Below are 21,604 nucleotides of genomic sequence, written 5' to 3'. Positions count from 1 at the left end.
CTGGCAGGGGTTGGCTCGTCCCCAAGGAGGAAGAAGGAAGAAGCAGCTACCACTGGTGCCTTGGGGTCCCACGTACTGACCCTGCCCTCCGGCACGGCCGGTCCCAGGCGGTATCTGCACATCGCAGCAAACGCCCACACAAACCCGGATGGCGTGAGGGGGGTTGTTCCCACAGAAGTGGCAGGGCCAGGCATTGCCCTGGGTTGCAGGTCACCTTCCACCAGGGACAGAGGCTGGATGGACCCAGCTGCGTGAACGGACCCAGTGAGTCCACTGCAGCAAATGTGTTTGCTTCTTCACAGGGTCTCATCCAGCTCCAGGATCCCTTAAGGAGAGGGAAGTAAGACAAGATGGTGTTGTGCTTTCCTCGCTTCACTGACAGCCCTGCCATGGTGGCTGCACCTCACATAGGAAAACAGAAGCAGAGAGTCCCAAGCAGCGACGTGTGACCGTGCTCACAGCGGCACCAGCTCCCTGTCCCCACACTCAGGGAGGGCCAGGAAACCAGACCTGAGGGAGCTGTGGGTGCACACGATGTGGCCAGGTACCATCTGCCACAGGGATGGGTCCACGGTCATGCCAAGGCAGCCCTTCCTCACTGAGTATGGCAGGGTCTCTCCTCTGAAGCCACCAGCTCTGGAGCAGAGTATCCTGGGGAGCAGGTACCACCACTACCAATGGAGATGGTGGGTCTGGGCACCAAGATCCTCCTCCATCTTATCCTAAGATCCCCTCCTGATGCTGCTAGAAGGCAGCACTGCAGGAAACCCAGCTTAAAGGGGCTCTGATACCCACGTGGAGGGGGGAGTGAGCACTGACACCGGCTCTGACCCCTGAGGAGCCACCCCTCCACTCCCGCACCTGCTCCCGGCTCTGTCTGCGGCGGAGGCACCCGGTTGCACAATACCCCTCGCGTGGGTGGGGGCGACGCCGGTCCTGCCACTCCCTGCCCGGGCATGAGTCAGGCGGCAGCCGGGAGCCGCGAGGCAGCGGGCAAGGGGGGGCCCGGCAGCGGGGGGCTCCCCTGCAGGCAAGCACTGCTCACTCAGAGCACGAAAAACCGTGCCCAGCCTTCAAGCATTGGGCCTGGGGGTGGGATATACTGTGACTAACTTCACCAGCCCGGTATGGGGAGAACTTTGTGCCCTAACGCAGCCTGGGAAAACTCAGCAGGAGGTTTTATAGGTGCACATGTCACACAGCTTCCTGGGGATCCCCAGAGTCTGTGGATCCCCTCCTGAGCTTCATCCCACAGTGGATCCCAAGGGTCATAGTCCCAGCTGCCTGCGGGAAGGAACCAGCACCCATAGAGATGTGGCTTGTCCCTGTGTGTTGGCAGGGACAAACCTGGGAGACGGCCATAGGCACCCTCCTCCTCTCCATAGAATATTTTTATATATATACATAATATATATATTAAAATTACATTTCTCTTTACAAAATCAATTCAACAAGGGGCGAGGGGATGCAGCCAAGGCCAGGGCACAAGCACCCTGGAAAGTCTGTGGCGCTAGGCAGGGTGTCTTTTGGGGTGTCTCCACCCTCAAGTGGGGGCTCAGTCCAGAGTCCTGCAGCACGTTGTGTGGGTGGAGGCAGCAGGACTGTCACCATGGCGAGATGCCTGCTCCGGATCCAACGCAGCTCGCCCCGTCCCCGCTGTCACCACCTGTAAGGAGAGGACAGGACATGAACTCAGGAGGGGTGATAGTGCCAGTCTGCCCACAGCAGTGTGGCATAGAGAACTGCCCCCCCAAACCATCGAAGTCCCTACTTCTGGCGGGTGGCACTGCAGGGATCGAGGAGGTGGGAGCTGGCCTGTGCCAGGTTCCAGTCGAACATCTCCAGCACCCGCTGGCACTCACCACGGGACTTCAGCCCCAGGCAGAAGAGCTGCTCCACCTGCAAGGGGACAGGGCATGGCCAGAGGGGTGAGAGGGGTGTCACCACTCTTGCTGGACAAGGGAACAAGGGTGTGCTGTACCTTCAGGTACTGGATAGCCCGTTGGATGCTCCAGCCATGCTTCTGCAGGGCTGCCTGGCACTCCTCGGTGGTCACACCATGCACCGTGTCCTGAACCTGGGGGGGGGGGAGCTTGTGGTCACTGTCTGCTGCCACCCCTGGGCAGCAAGAAGCCTGAGACTGAAGCAGGAGACCACCGGGGCTGCCCCCCCATCCCTGGTTCTGTCTTCAGGGAGGACTATCAACCTGGAGCTGGGATCATTCTCATCCCTGGGATCCCAAATCTCTCCTGGGCTTTGGTGGGCCACAGTATCTCCAGCCTAGAGAGACCAAGGGGATCATAGCAGCAGCCACCTTCCCCCTCCCCAGGGCCTTCAATTCCCATTTTGGCATTGCAGTGACACTTATGTCACCCTGCACATCTGGGGCTTTCTTGTAGCCAATCCCCTGGGGCAGAACTTGCGGAAACTCAGGCACAAGGTGGGGAAAGCTCTTGCCCAAGTGAGCAATGGCTACTCTTGCCCACGTGAGCCCACTCCTCATGGATGCTGGGGGATGATACTTACCAGCCGGATCTTTTCAGCAGCACGGCAAACATCTGGCCCGTCATAAACGATCTTCTGGAGGCTGCAGGAGGCTTTCACCAAGCACTTGGGGCCAGGGTTGCTGTTGTTGGATGAAAAATTGGCCTTGCAGTCTGCCAGTGGCTGCTGCACCATGGGACGGACGGTGGCTGTGGTGACCTGGCGGGATGTTGGCACCTCCTCGGGGCTTTTAGCCTCCTTGAAAAACTTCTCATACTTGTCCAGGTAGGCAGGGCGCTCAGGCAGCAGGTAGTAGTGGGTGCTGCTGACCTTCTGCCCATCCTTCACGATGGGCAGGATGCAGGGTCCCTTGGAGCAGTCCTTGCCCTGTGCCTGGATGACCTTGGGGGTGGCGTACTTAGGGTCGAGGGCGAAGCTCTGTGTGGTGGGCATGGGCTTCCCTGGTGAAGTGGAGAGGCAGGAACAGAGGGCGGCACGTTGCTGGGGGGAGCCCACCTGCAGAGCCATGGGGCTGGGTGTCCGGGAGGTGGGCTGGGACAGTGGGTCCCGTGGGGGGATCTGGGGCGGCCGGTCTTCCTCGCCCCCCGAAGCTGGGGAAAGGTCCCCTGACCAGCGCCCAGGCTCATTGCGGCGAAGGGGCCGGGGCGGGATTGGGACACGGGGAGGGATCTGGGGCTTGTCGTCAGCTGGCGCAGCCGGTCCCAGAGGGACGTTGAGCCTCTTCATGCACTCCTGCTGCAGCTCCTCGAAGAGCTCGGTGGTCTGCGTCATGCTGGGTTGTTTGGTCTCCTTGGGGGGCAGGAAGAGGTTGTCCTCCAGTGCTGGTCCCCGTTCACCCTCATCCACAAAGCCATAGTTGGTCTTGCCCCGCCGGCTCGGGGGGCTGGTGATAGAGCAGACCTCAATATCGTCCTCATCCTGTGCCACATCATCATAGGCAGGTGGTGGGGGCAAGGGTCGGGCATCCCAGTCCACCACCGGCGTGGGGTGGAGAGGCCGAGGTAGAGCCCGTGTGGGGCTCTGCGGTGGGGTCTTGTCCAGCAAAGAGCAGGCCTCCATGGCCAGCTTGGCTAGTGAGGGGGCTGTCAGCTCCCCCACTGGAGAGGGGCTACCCTGGGGCACTTCCTCCCCAAAGTCAATGAGGGTCACCTCGCTGCTTGCCGGCCCCTCGCTTGCCAGCCGTCCGGGCTGCCGCTCGCCCACCTTGGTGCCCGGTACTCGTGCTGATGGCTTGATCGGTCGCAGACCCTTCCCTGTGCCTGGCTTCTTCAGGCAGAGCTTCCGCAGACCCCCTGGCAGACCCTCCTCCTCCTCACTAACTGGGTCGTAGCAAGGCTCTAGAAGGGGACAAAGAGGGACAGTGAGGGTCCCAGCACCCATCCCTAGGCTGCAGGAAGGGATATCTGCATCTCCAAGCCCCCAAACTACCCCATAGTTTCAGCCCTCTTTGCTCCCAAGGCATACCAGGGCACCTGCCCCAGGCCACCCAGGTAAGAGAGAAAAGAAAGAGGGTGTGAAGAAGGGAGAGCAGCACCCAAAGAAGCCCAACTTACTGGTGAGCAGGACGGTAGGCTGAGGTGGGCGTGGAGGAGGCTGCCCTGCAGAAGAGAGAACCCAAGAGAAGGGGAAGCATAGGGTGAACACAGAAGCAGCAGCCAGGGTGCCTGTTAATGGGGGGCATGTTTTGTTGTGTCCCCCTTCACTGGTGGGGCATGGGAAGGATGCTGGTGGGAAGCCCCCCCAAGGAAAACCTGTAGGTTTATAAGGACTGGGGCATATGCGCAGCATCCGAGTTCCCTCTCCGTGGCACCTCTGCTGAGATCCCCCACACTAGGAGCCCAGCCATGGGAGGCTGGGAGGGGACAAGGGACTTGGACGAAGGGCAGCAGGGCAGAGTCCAGCCAGGCAGAGCCACCAGCCACCCACGCTGCTGGCAGTGGCATACAGCCAGGTGACAACATGCCCCATCACCCCCCGCTCTGCAAAAAACAAGTGCCAGCAGAGAGACAGAAAGGAGAGGGTCCAGCCCATCACCCCAGCAGCAAAGTACAGGGATGGAGGCTTTGCACAGCTGATGGGCAGGAGGAAGGAGAAAAACCACTCACTTTTAGCCCTCCCTGGAAGCTGTGTAGGTCTGGCGGCACTTGGGTCCACACCTAAAATGTCAGGAGGGTCCATGGGATTTCCCAGGTACAGCCTGTGGGGAGAAAAGAGAGTGCCTGGAAGTCAGCAGGGGCCATGTGGGACCCCTTGCTCCTCAGGCGTGTGCCTTGGGACACCTCACAGCTCCTCCACCACACAACCACGCCCGGCAAGTACCGTTCCTGTGAGGGCTGGGGCAACACACCCCAGAGGCTTTCAGTGCTACGGCACAGAGCCTGATGCCATCCCAGTATCATCCCACCCATCTCTGGCTCCGTGTGCCTCTGTGGCTGCCTGTGCTGTGCCCAGGGGACTGCAAGCAGGGCACTGTGTCCAGGATACTTGTGCAGCGTGCCCAGGACACCCCTGCAGCACCCGGGCGATGCTGTGCCCAAGGCAGGATGCCCCGGTGCCGGGGGGTGCCAGGAGGCCCGGGCGAGCCATCGCAAGCCAGGGAGCCGGCGGGAGCTGGCGCAGCCCGAAGGCCTGGGCGTGTGCCGAGCTCGGTGCGTTCTCGGCAGCCCGGGCAGCACGTACCCAGCGCCTGTGCCCACGCAGCGGGGCGCGGGGAGGCCTGCCGGGGCACGAGCCAGATCCGCGTGCCTCGGTTCAGCCCTCCGAGGGCCGCCGGCACAGCCCGTGACACGGGGTGCTGTGGAGGGGTCAGGCTGGGACTGAGGGCACCGGCAGAGCTGTCCCAGGCCTGGGATAACAAACAGCAGTCGGGATTATGATCCCAGGGCATGGACTGAGCCTAGTGCAGGAGCTGGCCCTGCCCATCAGGAGCTTTCCAGTTTCTGAAGTCCTGTTTTGGCCCCCACCACACGGACCTCCCACATCCCTCCAGCCCAGTGCTGGTAGAGATCCCCACATGCTCCTGCCAAGGCACTCCTGCTCACTGTTGCACACCTTGAGATGGGCAGAGAGTATGTGGGACACTGGAGCACAAGCACCCAGCCCCCCTTCCCCCCATCACAGTCCAGCCAGGTGTCTTCTGATAGAGCAGGGTGGAGAAAAAAATCATTTTGGTAGATTTTTTTCATGTTTTGCTTTTCAGAAAGACTCATGCTGTTAGAAGCGTGGGGACAGGCTGCAAGCCGCGCACATTTAGCAGCCCTGGGACACCCCAAAAGTGTTTTGGGGTAATGTGGCCACCTCTGGGGTGGTGCTTACTGATGCCTCCCTGCCCCAGGACAGCCACAAAGGTCTCCCCGCTGGGACAGCCACAAGCACAGCAGCCCCCCACGTCCCTAAGCCCATTAGTAGGAAGAGGCAAGGAAATTAGTCCAGCTGCAGGGACCCTACCCAGAGCCACCATTCCCAATACAGCGGGGGCAGAAAGAGATGGGTCATGGGGGGAAAGGGGGGGCAATAGCCAAGCCGCGTCTTGCTCCCGAGCCCAGTGGGCAGCGGGGAAGGGAGGGAGCAGGCAGAGGATGCAGAGAAGACAAAAAGTTTCTTACTCATCAATTTTATCGGGAAACCCCCAGCAGTGCTGTGGGTTGGTGTCTCCATGGCCTGTGTGGATGAAGCTGTTTTTAAGCGGCTGGCTGATGTCGTGGGCTGACAGCCCTGCCACCGAGGTCACCGTGTTTCGGGGAAATTGGCCCACTTTTAGGGTCCGTTTATTCTGACCCCGCCACCAGTAATTCTCGGCCCTAAGGAATAAAAAGGACCTCGTTACTGATGAGGGGATGGGAGGTTGACACATGCCTGCCCCAGTGATGGGGAGGAGGCAAGGTGACTTGTCCGAGTGCACGAAGGCATAGGGTGACAATTGGGAAGGGACCCTGGGTGCCCAGGATCCCAACCCGACACCGGCAGTATGCTCTGGCTCACACCCCACCTGGTCCCCGCACCTGGTGGTGCTGGGAATGCAAGTAGTGGGGAACAAAGCTCCATGCTTGTGTCCCAAAAGATATGCTGCTTCCTCCTCCCTGCTGTCTCAAGTTATGCAGGAGCCTAGGGGTGATGCCTGCACCAAGCTCTTTGTCACCAATCCCTCTGTGCCCCACGCACTAAAGGATGGCACAGAGAACACGCATGGCATCTGATGGGGGCCCATATGGGGGACAGTCATCTGTGGGCTCTTCCTCACTCCCTTCCTACATTATCAATGAGCCCTGTGCAGGCTTGTGCAGGCAGGGGGAGATGGGCAGAAAGGCAGGTGGTGGGCTTAGGCTGTCAATCTTCCTGGAGCCACCTGAGTAGCCCATGCCATCCTGGGGTACTGGTCCCCAGTTGTCTCCGAGGAGTTTCCCAGGACGCAGCCACTTCTGGGGGAGATGAGGTGATCATCTAGCCCAGAGGGACTGGCGGAGTGAATAGGGATGGGGCAGGGAAAGGCATCCCAAGTGGGGTACCCCACACAGCACTGTGCCAAATAAATGGTGGGGGGGCTCCGACCCTAAGCTACCCCCCTGCCTGTCAGGCCCTCCACTCCCCATGGGCAGGGTGTGCTGTGGGCAGGGGGCAGTGGCAGTGTAGGTGCCAGCCTAGCAAGGCTGGCACGGGCCCCACAGTTTCCTGGAGTCACCTGTGAGTCACCCCCGGCCACCAGCTCAGCCCTTTTCCTGTTTACCTTCCCGCTGCCGCCAGCCAGCCGCCTTACTCAGCGTCGGGACCCCTCGGCAGAGCCCCAGCAGAGCCCAGCCGGTACCGGGCATCCTCCCTCACCCGCGGCAGCCTGGGGGAAGTGGGGGAACAGCTCCCCTCCCCGGGAGGTCCCCCCCAAGCGCCCTCCCTGCGCCCCTCATCACCACATCCCGACGAAGCGATGCTGCAGCCGGGCCATCCCTCCACTCTCCCTGCTCCCAAGCCTCGGTCCCACCGAACCCGCGCTCGGACCTCCGGCACAAACCCGCTCCGGTGCTGCCCTGGCTTCTCTCCCCGTGACAGCCCCCTCCTACGAGCGGCTGGTCCCCGGGGGGCTTTCAGGGAGGTCCCTGCCCCTGCCCACACACACGTACGCACACCCGGCGCCCGCCGAACGACAGGCAGGGGCTTGAAAAGGGGTGGGGGGGGGGGGTGTTTACGGTGCCCCGGGCGGCCTCGGCAGGGCCGGATGCGGCCCCCGGCAGGAGCCCCCGCCTTCCCCCCGCCAGCTCTGCCCGGGCATCCCCACAAGCAGCGCGGTGAGGGGAGGCTGCTGCCGGGGAAACTGAGGCACAGAGAGGGGGCTGTCCCCTGGGAGTACCGGCAGTCGGTGGAGCTTCTGCCATTCAACTCCCCCCCCCCCCCCCGACGCGCTGCTGAACCCACCGCGTGTGCCCTAAGTCCGCACCCCCAAAACCCACCCACCGGGGGTCACCAAGGACCGGCGTCCCTCGGGGAAACGGAGGCAGGGGAAGCTGCGCCCCGGCTCTGCTCCACTCCCGGCAATTCCCGACCAACGGGCAACCTCCAGCCCCTCTTCCCGCTCCATCCTTCCCTCCGCGGCTCACCTGGGGCCGGCGGTGGGGCGGGGGGCGCGGACCCGCAGCCCGGCCGCGATGCGGCGGCAAGGGACGATGTAGGCGCTCTGGCGCGGCCGCACCGCCCTCCGCCGCTCCTTCCCTCCCTCCGCCGACGCTGCTTCCCCTCCCCTCCCCTCCCTGCAATTAAACCGCCAGACCCTGGGCAAGAGTCATCCCCGCGGCGGCGGACCGGGAGCAGCCGGTCCCTGCAGACACACAAACCCGGCCTGATTCACGCCGGGTTGTGACTAACCGCGGGGAGCCAGCCCGGGGCGGGGGACAGGGAGGGACGGGGACAGAGCCCTCCTCCTCTTCCCCTCGGGGTTGGGAGGCCGGCTCTAGTGCGGGCACACCGAACTCCTTTGGGAGGTCCCCACTCTCCCTCAGCTGGGAGGTGACAAGCACCTCCTGGGATAGGGATGCAGGGACAAAAGGGCCCCCTACTCCAGTCCCAGGTCCCTTGGGCGGGGGAGGGGGTGGCTATGCCCTGGCGTGGTCAGCAGGGACCAAGGAGCTCACAGCCCAGCGAGTTCTGCCAGCATGGTACCAAGCCCCACGGTGCCTCTCCCAGCCCGATGACAGCAGCACGTCTCTGGGTGCTGGCGGCACGTCCCCACCACTATCAGCAGGGAGCGGCCCTGGGGCGTGCAGTTTCCCGGGGCAAACCCACGGGTGCAGTGGGGTGAGTCAGCAGGGCTGGTGCGGGCAGGGCTGTGGCCAGTGTGGGCAGGGCTGCGCCCCCCACACCCGGGTGGCCCCACGATCCTGTGCTGCCTGGGAGACCACAAACATACCAGCTCTGCCCACCCACAGGGTACACGGCCAAGTGTGCTGGGGGCAGAGCCATCCCTTCCCCTCCCTGCTTCCCATAGCTCTGCCAGTGCCCACAGTCTCCCCATTCCCTATCCCGATGCAGGCTGGCAAGCAGTGCATTTGCCCTCTACAATACCTGCCACCCTCCCATGCAGTACCTGCCCTCAATGACCGTGATGATGTCGTTCATCTGGATGTGCAGCTTGTCTGGTTCCTCAAAGTCCTGCAGCGCTCTCATGTCAGTGGGCTGAGCCTGGGGGAGAGGTGAGTGAGGATAGGGAATGCAGCCCCCCATGTCCATTCTTTTTTGAGGCCAGGCCCAGGCCCAAGGAAGGCAGGGAGGCCCCAAAAATGGACCAAGAGACAGCACCACCACTAGCCCCTACTCCGCTGTCACATCCCTGGGGTGTGTGATGGCAAGGCAGTGACCAAGTGCTCCCTGCTGTGACCATGTCACCACCCTCCACCTCCCAGCCTGCAGGGCTGCCTGGCCTGAGCCCCCCTATATCACCTCCCACCTCATCAATATCCTTAGCTCTATCCATGCTTGAGCAGAGCTGGCAGGACAGGGTGCTGGGCTCCTGTCCCCCATCCCCGTTCACCCACCTCCACCAAGAAGTCTCTCAAGGCCACAAAGGTGGGTCTGTCCTCAGGCTTGTGTGCCCAGCACTGCAGCATAACGTTGTAGATGTCCTGGGGACAGTCCTCAGGCCGCGGCAGCCGCTCACCCTCCTTGTCTATCTTGTGCAGGATCTGTTGGACAGCGTGTACTGTCAGGGTGTCCCAGATCCCCCTCAGCACCAACAGGGTGAGGTGAGGGGGCAGACCCCTCCTGTACACCTACCTGGCTGCCATTGAGGCCAATCCAAGGCTCCTGACCATAGGTGAACATCTCCCAGAGGGTCACTCCAAACATCCAGGTGTCACTGGCGTGGGAGAAGGTGCGTGTCTTCAGGCTCTCAGGAGCACACCTACAGGGGGAAGGATGTGAGCATCAAGAAGGCCATGGGTGCTGCACCTCCAGATTTCCCCCTCCCCAAGGCTCACCAGGCAAAGGGGACCTTGCGGTGCTCCTGCATCACGTAGTGATCATCGTTTTTGGGCAGTGCCCGCATCAGTCCAAAGTCCCCAATCTTGACGAGCTCATTGGAGGCCAGCAGGATGTTGCGGGCAGCCAGGTCGCGGTGGATGAAGCGCTTGGACTCCAGGTAGGCCATGCCCTTGGCCACCTGGATGGCATACTGGCACAGGGTGGAGATGAGGAAATGGCCCTGGTTCTTCCGCAGGCGGTCCAGGAGGGAGCCCAGCGGGGCCAGCTCTGTCACCTGGGTCATGGGATGAGGACAGCAAGCAGGTCAGTCCAGGGCCACCCTGGTTGGGCTGATTTCCAGCCTTCTTATGCCTCGCTGGGAATGCCAGCAGAGGACTTGGCATACAGACCCAGCCTGGCTTTGCTCATGCCATCATGTGGGACCCCCCCCATGGGGGTGTCATTGGGGTGGGCCCCATCGCCCCACACTCACCATCTTCATGGGGTGGGAGAGCACCACACCATACAGGCGGATGAGGTTCCTGTGGTCCAGGGAGTGCATGGCATTCACCTCTCGGATGAAGTCATCCAGTGCCTCCGGCTGGCTCAGCACATCTGTCTTGAGGCACTTCACTGCCACATTCAGCTATGGCCAAAGTAGGGATGAGCTCCAAAGTGTCTTCCCCTGTGCATGGTCCCACTGCCTGGCTCCCCACCCCCCAGGGCAGCCCCTCACCGTCTTGCCAGCAGGTGTGCACCACTCTCCGCGACGCACGACACCAAAGGAGCCGTCACCCAGCTTCTCAAAGATTGAGAGGTCCCGCTCCCGCACGAGGCAGGTGAGGGAGTGCTGGCCCCCAGCTTCAGGGGGAGGTGGTGTGGGAGGCTTGCGGAAGGTACTCTGGGGCTGGGGCGGCAGCTCTGACTCTGGGCGCTTCCCACTGAACACCTGTGGGACATGGAGGAAGGTGAAACGTGGGCATGGAAACACCCTACCTTTAAGTGAAAAGTGCTGGCACAACCCCTTGCCTCAGCTGTACACACTGGAACCTAGTGATGACCTCTAACTGGTGATGACCCAGGGAAGACTGGTTGAGGGAGAAGGCTCCATTCCTCCTGCTGCCAGCACACTGAGCTGTGACTCCCGTGGAGGAAAGGGGTTGTTCCTCTTGCTACAGCTCTGCAGCAGTTCCCCGGCAGCCACAGCAAACCAGGCCAGTAGCCAGAGGGCCCTGGGCACTCCTTGGCCAGGCTGAGGCCACACAATGTGCTTGGGCACAAAGCCAAGGGAAACCTTCAGCTTGGGCTGAGTGTGGTGACACATCCCTGCAGCAACGTGGGCTTTGCAGTGCATGCTGGCTACCACCACTCAGAAGGGATGGGCTCTCCTTCCATCTCCCTCAGCTGGGATGGATGATGTGCCCCATGGGACAGGGTCCATCCCAGTCTTGACGCAGGGTGCATGGGGGCTGGGCCCAGCATGTGTCTGGGGTGGGAGGTGGCATTTTTGTTATTTGTTCTTTAATAGAAGTAGCCTTCTATTAAAAGCCCATCCTCAACATGTCCCAGCACAGACAAGTCACTCAGGGGAGAAACTATGGCCCAGTGCCCAGCTGGCAAACTCTGCTCTGCCAAACTCTGCTCTTCTAGGGTGCCAGCTGCCATAAGATGTCAGCAGTACCAGCTTTGGATGGGATGGTATCAGGGCATCCGTGAGCATCCCAAGGTCCCCTGTCACAGTGTGTCCCAGCCTGCAGGTACAAGGCTTTGTCCCCTTGCTGTGGGGTAGCAGGGCAGGCAGCAACCTGGGCACCACTGCTGCCCACAGGGCTGTCTGGGGCAAGGCCCTCTGGTTCACTTGCTGCAAACAAGTTTCCTGACTAAGAGGCAAATAACCTGAGGGGAATGAATCTTTCACGTGCTGGGGTAGCAGGGCTATCCTTTGCTGCAAAGTGACCCAGGAGCCTGAGGGGGACTGGGGCGCACACTGCAAGGTCACACCACAGGTGGGGCGTGGATGGCAGAGGCTTCGGCCCATTTCCCTCCAGCCTCCCTGTCGTGGGGGAGCCAGGCATCCTGAAAGGGTACAGGGAGGGGTCCAGCTCTTCCTGTCTACCTGAGTTTCTCTGCCACACCTGTCCCTCTCTCATCCCTACCTTGCTCATCCAGGATTTCCGCTTGCACATGGCTTTCCTCCGCTTCACTGCCTCCCACAGCCGCCGCTGGCCTGCAGGACACAGGAACACAGTGACTGTCACAAGCCAGTCGGGGTAGGGGTCCCCTCCAGCCCCATATGCTCCCGTGGGCTTCTCAAAAGATGCTGCACATGCAGCCAAGGGTAAGGGAAGAGGCTGGGGGGGGATGTACACACCAGGGCGTCCCATGCCGATCTTCTCCAGATCCTCATTTTTGACGTACTCGAAGTGGGAGAGGCGTGTGACGTTGAGCTCGTCTCGGATGCGCAGGAAGTACTGCTGCAGCTGCAGCTCGGTGAGCAGCTCCAGCAGCCAGTCCGTGCCCTCCTCTGCCTGCATGCTACAGCTCAGCCTCTGCTGGGACACAGTATTGCGTTAGGGGAAACCCTGCTCTGCTCTCCTCTGCCCTATCCCCACTGGGGAGTCACCCAGAGGAGCTCAGAACCAAGGCTGGGGTGCTGCTGTGAGGGATACTAGTGGAGTCATCTCCTGAGCCTGACACCACTTCTCTGGGCGAGGCCAGGATAGGCACCCCAACCAGCAGGACCCCCAGAGATAGGAAGGGTCCCCCAGTCTGCCCTGTCCTGCCCACAGAAATGCCAGCCCATCCCTGCATTCCAGCACAGGCTATCCCCTGGTCAGGACTGCCAAGGACACAGGAGGCAGAAGCTCAGGACAGATGTGCCCACCCAATTCCCTCTGCTCAGCTGGAAGGGCTGAGCAGGGAGGTGACAGCTGTCCCCAGCAGGGAGAGCCACCTTGACCCCCTGGCATGCCCGCACACTTGGCTGAGTTGTACAGACTCACAGTGGGTCTCCTCTCCCTTGGGTGGTGGCACCTCATTGGGCAGACACAGGGAGGGGGCCGACAGGAACATCTGGGCCTCTGGAGGGTCCTGTTGCTCCAGCGCTGAGGTACAGAGTACCCCAGTACTGCTGGCATCAACCCCCAGCTGTGCCAGGACACAGAGAGGAAGGGCTGGAGCCCCACGCTACCCCCCACTCCCCATCCGTGCTTATTGTCCCTGCTCTCCCTCACTTTAACCACCACCTTTCTGGAAAGGGATATGGCTCTGCCTCCTCCTGCTGAGAGCGAACGGGAGATCGGGACCCGCCATCCCAGCTCCACAGCGCGGCAGCCCCCTCCATCCTCTCCTCTTCCCTGGGAGACGACATGGCCCCCGGCGTCTTCACCCGCTGCGCTCGGCTCCCCCGGCCGCGTCACCGCAATTACAGTCCTCGGCACTGGGCTAAAAATACGGCGGGCGCGGCGAGCAGCTGGGCACGGGGGCGCATGGGGGCATGCAGGGCCACACGGGGCGAAGGCAGCCGCGGCTCCCCTGCCCGCAGGCGACGGGGACAGGGCCGGGTGACGGCCAGCGTGGGGTCTGCCCGGGACGAGGGTCGGCACTTACTCGGTAGAGGCGGAAGCGGGTGAGGAAGGGGAAGGATCGGTGCAAAGCCTGGAAGCGTCGCATCCTGCCTGGCTGCCAGCCCCTGGCACCGCTGATGTCCCTTCCCCGGCGCCGGCGTCCCACGGCGGAGCCCGCTCACTGCAGCCGGGGCACCGGCAGTCCCTTCATTTGCGCTACAGAGATGTCGCCTGGGCTCGACCGCCCCATAGACCTCCCTGGAGCGGGCAGGGGGTTCGGGCTGTCCGTCGGCCGGACGCGGGCTGTGGCTCTGCCCCTCCTTCCATCCGGCTCTCGATCCTCTGGCCGGCCGGCCCTCCCCTTCCCCAACGCAACGGGGCCGGGGCGGGGGGTGGCGGCAGGCAGGGCTGGGGGTCACTCCCCTGGCTGGAGCCGCTTCCTGGGGACCCCTCGCTGGCAGCGGGGTTCGGTCCCGGCCGCCTGCCCGCAGCGCTGCCCAGGAGGGTTATTTTCAGCCGGGCTGGGACGCGCGCCCAAGGGGCCGGGCTCCCATCAATGTCCCGCTTTCTCCCTTGTTCGGCGGTCGCCGGCAGCTGGGAGCCCGGACCCCCGCTCCCATTGCCATGGAAACTCGCCCCGGCCTTGGGAAAAGCTCCCAGGCCTCAGTTTCCCCCCCAGGAAGCAGGGAGGGAGGGAGGCAGAAGAGACATCCGGCTCTCTGCTCCCCAACCGAGGCCACAGGCATGATGCCAGGGCGATGGGCACTGCGGGGGGAGTTTCTGGCTCGGCAAACATATCCGCTGCCCAGCTGCCAGCCCCCACGGGGGCACCACCAGCACGCTGGGGCTCGCTCCCCTTCCCTGGTGGGGCTGGCACCCAACCCCAGCAGTTCTGTCCGCCCGCGGGCTCCCCAGGGAGAACAGCTGGCCACTCTGGCAGCCACAGCGTGAGAGAGGAAAGACCCACAGCAACCTCTTGCCACTGCCCCCGCCTGCCTCGCCCCCCAGACCGTGGCCATTGCTGTGCCACGGGGGCAGCTGAGAGGGAGCTAAATGCATCCCCAAGAGGAGTCTCCACTGCGGCTTCCACTGCTACTGGGATCCCAGCTGGCACCCGGCAGCAGAAACACCGGGGACAACAAGCCCATTGACTGGGGACAACTGGGCACAGTGCCCTCGGCACCAACCTCTGCCACGCGCCAGCTTCCCCCGTCCCAGCTCAGGGGACACCGGGGGTGGGGGGGTACCCTGCCTTGACAGAGCATCACCCTCATCACACAGAAATGGCACCCACTGGACTGGCACCGAGTGCACTGCCTCCTGCACCCCCAAATCCCAGGTAAGGCTACCCAGTTCAGTGCTCACATTGGGAGTACAGGTTTCCAAAAGGGAGTGGGGAACCCAGCTTTGCCCACCACGCCAGGGGAGGTTCCGTGCCTCAGTTTCCCTCTCAGCAATAGACCCACGGGCACAGGGAGTAATCCTGCAACCTCGACTCTGAGTTGGGCGAGGAGTCCTGCCAGCAAACTCCCATCCTGAGGTGGGAAGTCACAAATCTCCTAGACCCGCTTCACAGGTGCCGCTCGGCCCTTGCTGCCCTGCACGCCCCTGCCATGCACACCCATCCCTGCAGCGCCAGGGATGCACCCTACGTGCACCCAGGCTCATGCACGGTGCTTGGTGAGGATGCTCACGTGCACCCCAGGACCACACAGGAGCAATCCCCCCGCGTGCCTCCCGCCACCTGCACAACCGCAGCCGCCCCCCACGCACGTCCCCTCCGCGCAGCCCCGGCTGCCGCCCTGCCCGGCCGCACGTGCGCAAACACCGCGGCGCCGCCGGCACCGTCCTGCTCCCGCCTCCGCCCGACGCGCACCTGGAGCCGCCGGCCCCGTGCGCGCCCACGGGTGCCCACCCCCGCCGTGGCATGTTCGTCCCCTCCCCGCTTGCCTGGCCGCTCACACGCCCGTCCGAGCTGGCATGTACGGGAGGTCAGTCCTCCGACTTCTCCCCCTTCCTTCCCCCCCCTTTACATCTATCCCTAATGACACCGCAATACCTGTCCTACACCTCAAGTCTGCTGCACCTACACATTCCCCGCATCCATGCAAAGCCTGACATCCCCAAGGGACACCCCCACGTAGGGATGGCAGCCTGCAGGGCCACCGTCTGGTTACAGTGCCGCAGCTGGGGGACAGCATCCTGTGCTGGGCATCGTGCCCCCCCTCCACGAGCTGTGCCAGGCTTGGCTGAGCCTGGTTGCCTCACATCATTCCCCCATGCCTCAGTTTCCCCAGCAAGAAGCAGCAGGCAGGCCCCTCCCGTGGGTCAGGATGGAAGCACAGCCGAGCAAGGCGGGGGGTGTCATGCTGCCCCGGATGCTGTGGGGTATGGCACATTCCAGAGGGGAGATGCCATGCAGGGACCCCCTATTCTCCGGGTCAGCTGCCAAGCCATGCCCATCCCGGGGCCATCAAGCTCAGCCAGGTGCCCCCCCCTATTCCCCTCTACCGATTCCTGCCCCACTGACCCGCCGGCACGGCATGCCCGGGGCGATGTCCTGTCGGGGGGGCGGCGTGGGGCGCCTGCTGCCCAACCGCAGGGCCCGCTGCCCGGTGCTGTCCGAGAAGCTGTGGGGCAAGGGGCCGTGCATTTCCTCCTCCTCCTCGGCGCTGCTCAAGCGCTGGTAGTCGCATCTCTCGCCCATGGCTGAGGCGGCGGCTGCGGCGCAGCGGCGAGTGGGGGGCTCTGCGGAGACGCCCGCGTCTGCCTGGGGGCGGCGAGGGCTGGAGCCGGGTTTGGGATCACATGGCAGAAAGTTGCTGCAGTTCCGGAAAACAGCGAGAGGGTGAAGGTGACCGCGGCGGCAATGGTGGGGGTTGGGGGGGGGAGGATGGATGGAAGGATGTAGACGAAAACGGAAAAGAGAAGCCCCTCGAGCGCTTGTCCTCACCCCAATCCCAGCCTGGCACCACTGTCTTCCTCCCGGCGCGGCAGCCCAACCGCCCACCTTCTGTCCCTGCTCCGGCTCCTGAGTGGAGAGGTGGTGGCATCGCCACCAGCGCCAGCCCCGCGCTCGCTGCCCCCTTCTCCCCGCACCCCGGCGCGGTGCACCAGGCAGCCAGGCGGAGGAGGAGGATGAGGGGGGACCATCGTCAAGCAGCCGGGGCTCTATGGCAGGCAGGATAGGTAGGGAGGCACCTGCAGAGGGATGGGGGTGTCTGGCGCTGGCAGTATCCCCAGCATCCCTCCCGTTTCCCTGCGCAGGCAGAGGGGGATGGGATGCACCGGGAAGATGGCTGCTCCGCAGCGACCGGCAGCGTTGGCGCAAGCACGGCAGGGCTGGGACAGCAGCCAGGCCCCGGGGGGTGCCGCTGAGATGGGGGTCCGAAGGCCACGCCAGGATCAATCCTCTCCCCCCACCCCCTCGCAGGGGGCTGGGGGTCTCCTACACCTCTGCCAGGCGCCGCTGCAACTGGCACAGCCTCCAGCAGGAAGCCACCCCCCTGGATGGGGAACCCCCACACGTGCACATCGGGACTGGCCTGTACCCCCACGCTGACCAGCCACAGTCCCTCTCCCAGGCTCCAGACCAGAGCTGCAAGCAGGTTGAAGTCGGGGGGGGGGGGGGGCGGAGGGGGCTGCAGTCCCCTCAAAGACCCCTGTAACCTGCCTGTCCTTTGGGGCACAGCAGAGTCCCCAGGGACCAATTTACTCTTCATGCCAACACCACACGGCATGATGCCCCACCCTGACCCCCAGAAGCACCCTCACGACCCATCACTGTTCTCCCCACAGAGCCCTGAGAGCCTGGTGTAGCCAAAGGAGTGACACCAGGCTGTCAACGTGCCAAGGCAGGAGGCAAGAGCGTGTCCTGCCTCCCCTTCCCCTCTCCCTGCTCCAGAGAAAAAAACACCCTCAATCCCGGTGGGCATCTGCCGTGTCTGAGGGGCCGGGCGGGGACAGCCCCTTGGCGACTCCTCCTGCCATACCACGGAGGTGAGCTCAGCCGTGGAGCCGAGGCGGGCCGAGCCTGCGGCGTGGGAGCAGCGAGCCGCCCCCGCGCACGGCCCGCCGGCGTCACCGCGCTGGCACGCCACAGGACGGTGACTGATGCACGTGCTATGCCACCTTCCCTCCGGACCCAGCCGCCCTGTGCTACCCCAAAACCCTCACCAGCCTGCCCAGTGAAGGCGATGCTGTGGGGACGAGTAGGGACAGCCTCTGTCCCCACAGCCCTGGGCATGGATTTGGGTCACACACCCACACGTCGGGTCCTTCTGGCCTGCCCAGGCTTAACTGACACCAAAATGATTAGGTACCCTACAAGGGGACAAATGGCAGCGTGCCCTGCCAGCCTTGACTCACCTGCCAGCAATTCCCACCCCGCGGGGGGTCCCACCACAACGACAACCACTGGATGGAGAGCACTGTCTTCTACCCTCCAGGGTGCGACAGTCACACTGAACACAAGGTGTCCCTCCCCTCTGTGGGAACACTGGCATTCCCCAGCCCTCTGGGACACCACACTTGGCCCCACATCCCTGGGACCAGTGCCACAGCATCCCCCCCGCCCACCACCCCGCACAGAGCTCCCCAGAAACTGGTGGGTCCTCAAAACGAGCTCCCAGAGGGGGATGGGGTCCCCCACTCACCTCCATCACATCACCCTGCTCACTGTCACAGCCCGCCTGCCACCTTCCTGCCACCTTCCTGGCAGCTGTGTCGCCTGGAAGTGATCTCACTGACTGCGGCGGCAGCAGGGCAGTCGCGCCGTCACCCCGGGCTGGCTTGTTCAGCCCTGGCAGGGCCCCGAGGGCGGCCCCAAATTGTGGTGACACACTCCCCGGCCCGGCTGCCACGGCGCAGGTGTGCAGACACGCACATATCCACGCATACGAACACACCCCGCTCTCAGCAGAGGCACGGCTGCCGCCTGCATCCTGCCGACCTGTGGGATGCCGCTGCCACCCAGCTCCCCAGGGACCGTCCCCAGCCCCTCCCTGGGCTGTGCCACCCCATGTACCCCCATAGCAGTGGGTGCTTTACCTCCCTTGGTGCTGGCCCCTGAAGATGCTTGGTTGGCTGGATGGAGCAAGCAGGAGGTCTCGCGGGGGCAGTACGGAGGACTGGTGACCCCCGCGGCAGGGGTGGCCGGGGAGGCCGAGGTGCCAGGTTCCTCCTCACTGCCATCTCTGGGCTCCCAGAGCCTGGCCCCATGGCCTGATCCTGCTGCCCAGCACAGAGCATCCCCTGCTCTGAGCCCCTGCCTGCAGCAGTGGCTGTGAGGGAAGGAAAGACACAGGCATGTGGGGGGGCCCCCCCATCCTGACACAACCCAATCCCCTCCCTAAGCCTCTTTCCTCTGCTAAATCCGCTCCACAGGTCGAGCTGGGGCGGGCTTAGCTTGTCTTGCACCTCCCAGCTCGCTGGCATGGGCAGCAATTGCTGACCCCATAACTGATCCTCACCTCAGCCCCAAGCTCTCCCACCAAGGCAGGGTCACAGTGCAGTGTTTTGGGGGACACACGTGCAAAGCAACAGTCCCTGGCATCCTCATTGCTGGGGAGGTGGAGGGGGCAGCAGGCTTGGCATCACCGAATCCTGGTGTCACTGCCACAGTAAGGACCCTGTCACCTTGCCCCAAGGCAAGGCTGCTTTGTGCCTGCCAGCCCCCTACACTGATCTCACCTGGACCACAGGGACATCACTGTGGGGGTCCCTTAGCAGTGCCAGCCCCAATGTCACAGCAAAATGGGCAGTGTGTGAGGGGGCAAACCATCAGGGCTCAGGTGACACCAGTCACAGGGTCCCCCTGGGGTGAAGTGGGAGACCTCATAATGGGCCTCCCTGCCTGGCACTCCCATCTCTCCACCCCAGACACTCCAGATTTCCAGGTAAAGGTTAAGGAAGTCTCTCTGCATCCAGAGTCATGACCTGCTCTGCCAAGGCAGTTGGAAGAGCCTTTGTGGACTCGCCCCCCAGGTGAGCTTTGCCACCAGTCCTGCCAGAGAAGGGGGCACCAGGATGCACCCTGAGCCCTGGGTCCAGGTGGCCTCTCCACCCTGGGGGTGCTGCCAGCAGTTACCCCCATCTCTACCCCGGGGGTGCTGCCAGCAGTTACCCCCATCCCTACCCCAGTACAGGATGTGTTCTTGGGCCAGGCTGCAGCTGGCACAAAACGAGTTTGTCAGGTCTCAGGCCAGATTGGCACAAAGCCACATGCACACAGCAGCATCTCCCCTTCGCACTGGGAGCAGGCGGGACCCCTAGAGCTGGAAGAGGGAATGAAGGCTCAAACCCCGCAGTTCCTCAGCACCAGAGCAGCACAGCATCCTGGCCAGACCATTCAGTCTTTGCCAGTCATTAGCACTAACTGACAGCACCCTAATTAGCTAGGCTGCAGCTGGAGCAGTGGCCCTCCTCCAGGGCTGCTCAGCAAAAGGATGGAACAAGACTTTCTCTTAAGTCTTCCTGTCCTGGCAGAGACTGTGCATGAGGCAGAGCTTCCTGCTGTCCCCCAAAACCCATACAAGCGGGCAATGCCCCCCAGGGTACTTTGACAGCTACCATCCCTTTCATGGACACAACTGAAGTCAAAGCCCAGGTGGCTCCAGGGGCAGGGTGGGACCTCTCAGGGGGAAACTGAGGCACAGTATCAAGTCTAGCCTGCAGTTGGGTTAGGACAGGGCTTGGCTACAAGCTCACGGTAGTTCATGGTCCTGTGGGGGCTCTGCTTATGAGGGCCCCCCTTGCCCCGGGGAGGCTGAGTCACAGTGGGACAGCAGGCTGGCAGCTGCCCGAGGAGGAGGAAGGCATTGCCAGCCCCCCCAGCCATACCCACTACACCCCACCCTGCACTAACAAATACCTGGCTAACGAGGCTCCGGTAGCTCCAGGGGTTGGTAACAGGTTGCACAGCCTGCACAGCCCCCACCCTGCACCCCTAGGCCTCGGCGCGGCCCGACGGGGGATGCGGAAGCTGCTTCTACCATCCCACTCCCTGCGGGGACTAGGGAGCTCGGGGCTGGCAGTGGGAGCAGGGCTGCAGCTGAGGATGGGTGGGCAGCACCCGGGGTCCGTCCTGGACCCTCGCCCTAAAGAGGGTCCTGGTAGCACAGACCTGCTCAAAAGACACCCCACGAGGCAGGTCCTGTTTTTAGAAGACTTTTGTAAAGCCCAGAGCCAAAAAACTTTGTTCAAAGCTTTGCCCTGAGCCCGCTCAGTGAACGGCTGAGTAAGAGGGGGGAATGCACAACCTCCAGAGCCCACGGCACCAGGCAAGATGGACACCCTTTGAACAGTTTTGAGCCGGTGTCGAAGCCTAGCAGCACCGGGACACCTCGGTGCTCCCGCTGCACCAAGCGGCCCCAGGGAGGTGAGGGTGTGGGGAAGTGCCAGGGCCAGGCTCTGCCCCAGCCTGTCCTGCCCAGACAGCCCAGCCCCAGCACTGCCGCCAGAGACACTGTCCCTGCCTGGGCTTCTCTGGCCACCTCCAAACCTCCTCCCCAGCTGCTGCTTCAGAGTGGGCAAGGGGTCTGATCACGCTGGGAGAAACTGAGCAGGGTTTGCCTGGCACGGTGGGATCCTTGTCTGGACTGTCAGCACCACCTTACCAAGTTTAACTTAAAACTTTTATTTAAAAAAGCAAAACCAACAAAGACCAAATGTACCCAACAGTCCTGGACTGTTCAGAGAAAAATTGCCACATCACAGCTGGACACAGCCACGGTGCTGCATGCTGGGCCGGTGGTCAGAGGCTCCCTGCACCTCACGGCTGCTCGGGGTTTCGGCCGCAGTACAACACCCCGAGGCACAGGGCTGGCCCCGGAGGACAAGGATCCTCTGTTCAGTGCCACAGCTCCCACGAGCCCAGGGAAGAGGAAGAGCAAAGCTGCCTTTTCTCCGGGAAAAAAAAAAAAAAAATAACCTTCCCCCAGCTTCCGCTGTGGTTTAGGAGAGTTCAAGGGCACCAGGCACCCACTCACACCAGACCCTGCTGCCTGCTCTGCCCTGGCAGCTGGAGCAGGAGGTCGGGCATGCTGCCGGCCGGGACTGAGCAGTCCCGCAGTGCCTGGGCACGAGGGCAGCAC

The 21,604-nt window shown here is 63.0% G+C and overlaps 1 protein-coding gene across 9 annotated transcripts in view; it reads right to left on the bottom strand.

Moving 5' to 3' along the window:
- Positions 1 to 1,378: 1,378 nt before the first annotated feature.
- The window catches only part of TNK2 (tyrosine kinase non receptor 2), a 25,624-nt gene continuing 5,398 nt past the window's right edge, over positions 1,379 to 21,604 (bottom strand). For 2 of the 9 annotated variants that reach the window (XM_066193382.1, XM_066193381.1), the window contains exons 2-16: positions 12,317 to 12,494; positions 12,102 to 12,172; positions 10,682 to 10,894; positions 10,439 to 10,591; positions 9,963 to 10,240; positions 9,760 to 9,886; positions 9,522 to 9,668; positions 9,074 to 9,168; positions 6,111 to 6,305; positions 4,611 to 4,702; positions 4,059 to 4,103; positions 2,527 to 3,842; positions 1,982 to 2,077; positions 1,772 to 1,899; positions 1,579 to 1,666 (exon numbers count right to left, since the gene is read on the bottom strand). In XM_066193382.1, coding sequence (XP_066049479.1) covers positions 1,660 to 1,666; positions 1,772 to 1,899; positions 1,982 to 2,077; positions 2,527 to 3,842; positions 4,059 to 4,103; positions 4,611 to 4,702; positions 6,111 to 6,305; positions 9,074 to 9,168; positions 9,522 to 9,668; positions 9,760 to 9,886; positions 9,963 to 10,240; positions 10,439 to 10,591; positions 10,682 to 10,894; positions 12,102 to 12,172; positions 12,317 to 12,479 — 3,126 coding nt within the window. In that variant the 5' untranslated portion in view covers positions 12,480 to 12,494 and the 3' untranslated portion in view covers positions 1,579 to 1,659. Of the gene's footprint in view, positions 1,667 to 1,771; positions 1,900 to 1,981; positions 2,078 to 2,526; positions 3,843 to 4,058; positions 4,104 to 4,610; positions 4,703 to 6,110; positions 6,306 to 9,073; positions 9,169 to 9,521; positions 9,669 to 9,759; positions 9,887 to 9,962; positions 10,241 to 10,438; positions 10,592 to 10,681; positions 10,895 to 12,101; positions 12,173 to 12,316; positions 12,495 to 13,190; positions 15,224 to 16,041; positions 16,334 to 16,464; positions 16,653 to 21,604 lie in introns of those variants that run through there. The other 7 variants (XM_066193373.1, XM_066193374.1, XM_066193377.1 and 4 more) reach the window with 7 other exon arrangements.

This window comes from Chamaea fasciata, unplaced genomic scaffold, assembly GCF_029207755.1.
Source record: "Chamaea fasciata isolate MVZ Bird 193981 ecotype frontalis unplaced genomic scaffold, bChaFas1.0.hap1 SCAF_11, whole genome shotgun sequence".
In the NCBI taxonomy this organism is placed as follows: domain Eukaryota; kingdom Metazoa; phylum Chordata; class Aves; order Passeriformes; family Sylviidae; genus Chamaea; species Chamaea fasciata.
Note: the sequence above shows the minus strand (reverse complement) of the source record. Positions and strands in the feature narration are given on the sequence as shown.